Source organism: Cricetulus griseus, chromosome 4 (assembly GCF_003668045.3).
Source record: "Cricetulus griseus strain 17A/GY chromosome 4, alternate assembly CriGri-PICRH-1.0, whole genome shotgun sequence".
In the NCBI taxonomy this organism is placed as follows: Eukaryota; Metazoa; Chordata; class Mammalia; order Rodentia; family Cricetidae; genus Cricetulus; species Cricetulus griseus.
In genome coordinates, this window is record NC_048597.1 from 45,060,663 (window position 1) to 45,066,971 (window position 6,309).

The window sequence follows — 6,309 nt, forward strand, 5'->3', positions numbered from 1 at the left end:
AGTGCTGGGATTAAAGGTGTGCGCCACCAACACCTGGCATACCTGACACTTTCAATAAGCATAGTTTATAGTAAGATACAACATTCATGACCACTTTCAAAGAAAATAACAATTCATATTTTAATAGGTTAACAACATGTCTTTACCTAGGGTATTGTTCATCCGTTGTGCCTTGAAGCTTATTTTCATAACACCACTATATATAATTAAGGATGTAACTGAAGTCATTAGACTCTCTCCATTGATTAAGTTTGCGAGGCTTCTAGAAAGACCTACACAGTCAGAGAAAAGAAAACCTCATAAATATTTTAGAATGCAATTGCATTAGCATGCAGGACAATATTCTTTGCTATGGATTTGTGTTATCTAAAACTACTGTCGTGTTGGAAAATGAAACAGTAAATTTAGTTATTTACCAGCTCCAAGTCTCTACAATCATAATCAAATACTAAATTAACTAAGCCAATTATGTTTGTGTAAATCATATAACTAACTTGAGAACTTGTTCATTGTTTCAAAGCATTGGTGACATCATCACATTTATTAATGTAAAGAATTTAATTACTTGACTTACATAGGTAAGTCAATTACAAGGCAATTCCTTATAATTCATTTGTATTTAAGGTGAGACAAAAATGATGACACAAACAGAGTAAAGTACAGGCCAAAGTCTTATAAACCAGAATCAAAGTAAAACATTAAAATATTTGTCTAGATAAAATTAAAAACTGTCTGACTTTTCTGTGTATTCTATTTAATGCCATTAAAATTCAAGTTACAAATGACTGCAGAGCCTGGAAAAGCTGTTGCTGCTATTGATGCATTATATATATATAAGTAAATATATATATATAATGATATATATCATAATATACATATATTATATATGAGAACATTCTGATATGCCCTACTTCCATCCTAATTTTCTTCTATTTATTATGGGATTCTAAGCTTAGGCATCTACCAGTTATATATTCCCTTTGCAATTAAGTATGACAGCACTGGCAAGATTGTAGGACTGGCATCTTTTGTGATTTGGGAGTCATAGGGCAATATAGGAACATTCCTTATAGGAAAATTCTTGTCCTATGACTGCAGCCACAATCTACATATGGTCAGTTTGCTGATAGAAAAAACAAAGCCTGAGCTCCATGTGCAGCCAAGAGGACCTGAGATGGATCCCCTGAACCCACGTGACATATCTGACCACAGTGGCATGCACCTGTAATCCCAGCACTAGGAAGCTGGAGTGAGACAGCCAGCTCCCCTCGCCAGCCAAGCCTAACCATTGAGTTCGGGTTAATGAAAGACCCTGTCTCAAATGTGTATGACAAACAGGAGGGTGATTTCTGGGTTCTCCTCAGGTCTCCAAGGGTACATGCCCATATGTGCCCCAGCTGGATATACACATGGACTCACATGCACAAAATCTTGCTTTTCAAGACCAAGAAAAATTGCTACTAGGAGAAAAATACTTTTTATAACTATTTTTGAAAGGTACAAAGTTATAAGAACAACAAAATTCCAAAAGTAATTCGGCAAGATGCCCAGTATTTATGAGATTAGCTTTTCAAGATCCACCAATTAGATTATTGTAATTTTTAAAAGACAAGGAAAACTTCAGTAGAGTACTAGATTATAAAATTTCCGGATTACATAAGTGCAGAATGGGCTTATTGGTGTCACAATAATCTAAGTTTTTTGAGTAGAAAAAAATGCCAGATTAATGAAATCCCCAAAAGGTAGGGACTTGGAGGGAGAGAGTGGAGAAGATAAGCACCCATGGTTCTTGATGGATTCTGTAATACTTTAATGTGGATTTCTTTATGATGCTCAGGCTGGCCTTGAACTCGTGCTCCCTCTACTTCAATTTCTGGGAATCCTAATGCATACCACATAGCTAAGTATATACTTTTAAAGTCTCACTTGAGGTATAACATAACGGCAGAACACTTGTCTAGCACGCTGAAAACCCCAAATCCATTCTCAGCACCACAAAACAAATGCATGCAATAAAATAAATGCACCCTCCCTTTAGGATCTTAATCTCATTGTATTGAAGATTCACATATTTACATTTGATATGCCTCCTATATTCTATTTCTACTTGCCAAGAGCAGCCCTGTTCCATTTATCTGGCCATAGAGTAGAAACAAAATTGACAAGAGCATGAATGTGCTGTTAGTGTGCACATGTGCATGGGGTGTACCCATGATTAATACATATTCCAGCAAAAATAAAATTTCTGGTGCCCATCATTTAAAAGCGAATAAAGAGAGAAACCGGGTCATTTTTCCTGCAGAAGACTCTAGATTCCTTTCCTTTTCTGACTAGTTTAACTTAGTATTTTACTTCTAAATATAGATTTGTCCACCCTAAAATAATATATGCCACAATAATTCTATGACTGGTAATTTTATTATTTTGCCCTCTTTTGGCTGTTGATTAACGGTGACAGTGACACAAAGGAGTTTTTAAATGGCTTCATCCTAATGACTGTCTTCAAAGGCCAAGGGACATTGAGCAAAAGGAAATTTCACAGTGTATATACACAGTAAGTGATGGCCCAAACTTCTGTCAGTGCAAAGTAGCTGCTTGCACTGCTCTAGTCCATGATGGGAGACTGCTCTTTTTAGATGCAACATGAGCTCCTCATTGGTCTTTCCTTCTGCCCTAAGCATTACTTACAGAATATGTGCTAGTCCTCCATATCCTCCATTCCTTCACCACACCACTACATGTGGTGAAAATCCATCTCTAAGAAAGGATCTTAATTCAAAGGTGAGTTAGCTACAAAATATGTCCTCAGCATAGGAAAGGAACAAAGAAGAGAAAGGGGTACCTACCAAGGTCTCTGATGGAGGCTGAAGTCAGCATAGGATCTGAACTTACAAGAACAGCTGAAAATAGTAACCAGGGGACAGTCTTCAAAGACAGTTTATTCACAGATTGTAGATACCAAAGGATTAAGGTATAATTCATCACAAATCCAGGAATTGTAATTAAGAGTATCTGCAAAGACATTTGGTGGTCAGATTGTTTTTGCATTCTGTTTTGAAAAGCTCAAGACCAGACAGACTGGCTATCATTGTGGTCTTCAGGCTCACTTTGATGGAGCAGCCACCTACTCTTAATGGCCAGCTCAACAGAAATACACAAAGTGGCTGAGCAGAGATCCTCTGGGCCAACCTAAAGGACATTCATAGTATGTTGTTTGTTGCTATGGCTCCCCCACCCTCCCTGCCTCCTATCTGAGCTCAATGTGCCTAGTTTTGAGTTAAGATGTGTTACTTATGATGGTGTTCAGGCAAGACTGTCTACAAAACTGTTTTCCTAGATTTGGAAGGTGTGTGTGCACAGCTTGTGGTCAGGTGTGTTTTATTTCAATGTCTTTCCTTGATACAGCCCTCATCTTCTGGTCCTAAGAGGCCACTGAGATTTGGATTACAGCTACTTCTGAGTCATCCTCTGTACTTTCGCTGTTCCCAAAGTTGTAGTGTTAACGTAGTAGGGATTTAAAACCAGACATTTTTCATCAAATTATTTTTTATCCTTGAGATAATACACTTCACAGTTACAGATTCCTGGAGCTAAAATGATAATTGATATGAAGTTCTGTCAGTAGAATTGTTTCTTTTACTCCACAATTTTTCCCCTGAGCTTCCAATCTGCTAGAATATTGTCAATATATGGTTTGTTTGTAGATACAAAGCTGAATTTACCACTCTGGTACCCTATACTTTCCCCTTTTTCTTTATTTTCCATTTTGAAACAAAACATTTTTATTGTCTGAAAATAATTAGTGCAGTTTATGAATGGACAGTAATATGAGAACAAAATTATTACCTGCCATAGTAACTTCTGGAACATATATATATCCATCTCAAATGCAACATTAAAGATAATTACTGGTGTAAATATACCAAAAAACATGTCTGGATCCACCCACTGTATGGCTTCTGCAAATATCTGGACCTATTAGTATAAAATTGATTATTCACATATATCCATACTTCATTAGCATAGAAGACATGTCAGATGACCTTTTCTCACAACAGAGAAATAAAGTTTTAGAAAGATACACCACGATAGGAGGGCTGAAGTCTTACTCTGTTGAATATTCAGAACTTTCCACCTCATTGTCAGATGAAAACAGATATCTAACAGAGGAAAGTTGAAACATATACCTAGGCCCTTTCTTTACAACTGGTAGATAGAGGTAATATATTGACACAGGTATAAAGAACATATAGTGGATTTACAGATATAAAAGAGAGACAAAAAGTGTCTCAGGTAAATGGGTTTTCATGCATAAGAACCAAAAGATGAATAAATGACCCTTCTGAAGCCCCAGAAGCTACAAAGAGCCGCATTCAGTCAATATCTGTTGAAGAATGAATAGAATAGCTGGAAAAGCAAAGAAAGTTCTTGTGAGTAGCAAAATAACTCATGGTGTCTCTCCTAATGCCAGTTGGCATCAGCAGGTTATACTAGGAACATTCATTCTGTTCTTATTTCTTTTGTGGTGCAGACTACCACATGCAGAGATTTCACCTGGCCTCTGAAAACAGGCATAGGATATGTTCATACAACCATAACTGCTGTTGCTTTGAAAGTCTTTTATCTCTGACCCAGTTCTGTGCTTTTTCTACAAAGTTGAAACTACGGCAGGCTGACTTATTAGCTTGCAGAGTACTATCTTAGACATGCACAGTTTGTGACACAGGGTATCCTCCCTTGGAGGGGTCTTTGAAGTACTTAAAGTTGTATGTATGTCAAAATTATGATTAGGTAAGTGAACAATAATTTGGTTTGGGTTCTTGCATGAATAGATAGTCTTTCTTAACATTATTGGCTGTATCTGAGAAAGTGCATCATTTTCAAACCAGCTCTCACATTCCCTGGGGTGACTGGCTAAAGCAGGCACTGGCTAAATACAGCCCTTGGGCTAAATCTGACTCACTGTTCATTTAATATGTGATGTGTGAGACACAGCTGTGCCTTTTCATTTGTGTAATTGAGAATACCTGCTTTTGAGCCACCATGACAGAGTTCAGTAGCAGGACCAGAGATCATAAGTCCTGCCAATATAAACCATTTTACATTATGTCCTCTTACAAAAAAAACAAAAAAAAAACCCCAAAAAACCAAAAAAAACCCCAAAAACTTTACCACAAATTCCTGGATCAAAGCACTATTTAATGTGTCAGGAATAGTCTACATTTCTTATAGTAAGTATTCTTTCCAGTCTGTATAATACCAACAGTTCCTAATGTTCCTAATGTCACTTCCTTATCTAAATCTAGTTTGTCTTTGTTATTTTCATTTCAAGGAATAGGCTCAGTTTATGTTTCTTTCAATGTCCTACCATATGCACCCTTAGAGACTAGCATACCTTATAGAAAACTTATAAAACATTTTTAACTAAAGCAACACTATTGGATCACTATTAAAATGTATTTTACTAGCAAAATCCTATTCTAATAACTCCAAGTTTCCCTGAATACCTATCTTAATGGCCAAGTTCTTGTATGAGATTTGAATTCTGCTCTATCCTCTGTAGCTGTACACATTCTCATTCCTCACTACCTACATGCTGTCACACTGTGGGCTCTGTTCTTTCAGGGTTGCTATTTTTCTATCTTACAAGCATCCCTTGCTTGAGTGGGAAAGAGATGAGTCTTTTTTTCAAAAATCCTTTAGCCTTCATTGCACTTATGCAATTTTTAGATATCATGCGGATATTCATTTATTATACATACCTGAGTAGATGCAAAACTCAGAATTTCAAAGCAGCATCCAATTAAAAATAGTATCACGGAAAGAGGAATTGGGAAGTCTTTCAGATGCATGTTCAAAAATGCTGCAAAAAGTAGACTTGTTACTGATAGGCAATGTAATATCTTATTTACAGACTTTTACTATTGTGTGTTTTATGACTTAATATCATGGAAGCAGAATGGTATCTACTACTAACTTGCTGTTTGCACCTGATTGAGACCCTCTCTCATGCTTGAAGATAGAAAATCCATGCGATTAGTACTGGTATATTTGTACTAGGTTTTGTAACCAACCTCTTGGCTTAAGAACAATGAGGACTTAGCTATAATATCCATACATATCCATAGCCTAGACTAAGGAAGGAGAGTGTTTAAGCTTACCACCAATAGTGCAGATCAAAGATAGAATCAAGATGATTTCAGGGAGGTCTTGTGGAGTGCTCAGAAACACACTTTTGAGAAGATCCAGCCATGGACTGCTTAATTTGGCACCTTGGGTTGTTGTTAAATTCTCAGCAATTTCTTCCAT

General features: G+C 36.7%; 1 protein-coding gene across 1 annotated transcript in view; it reads right to left on the minus strand.

Moving 5' to 3' along the window:
• The window catches only part of Slc9c1 (solute carrier family 9 member C1), a 59,887-nt gene extending 53,578 nt beyond the window's left edge, over window positions 1-6,309 (minus strand). Inside the window, exons 1-5 of the mRNA XM_027413261.1 lie at window positions 6,162-6,309; window positions 5,763-5,863; window positions 3,847-3,975; window positions 2,847-3,012; window positions 147-272 (exon numbers count right to left, since the gene is read on the minus strand). Of these exons, the coding sequence (XP_027269062.1) occupies window positions 147-272; window positions 2,847-3,012; window positions 3,847-3,975; window positions 5,763-5,863; window positions 6,162-6,309 (670 nt within the window). The remainder of the gene's footprint in view (window positions 1-146; window positions 273-2,846; window positions 3,013-3,846; window positions 3,976-5,762; window positions 5,864-6,161) is intronic.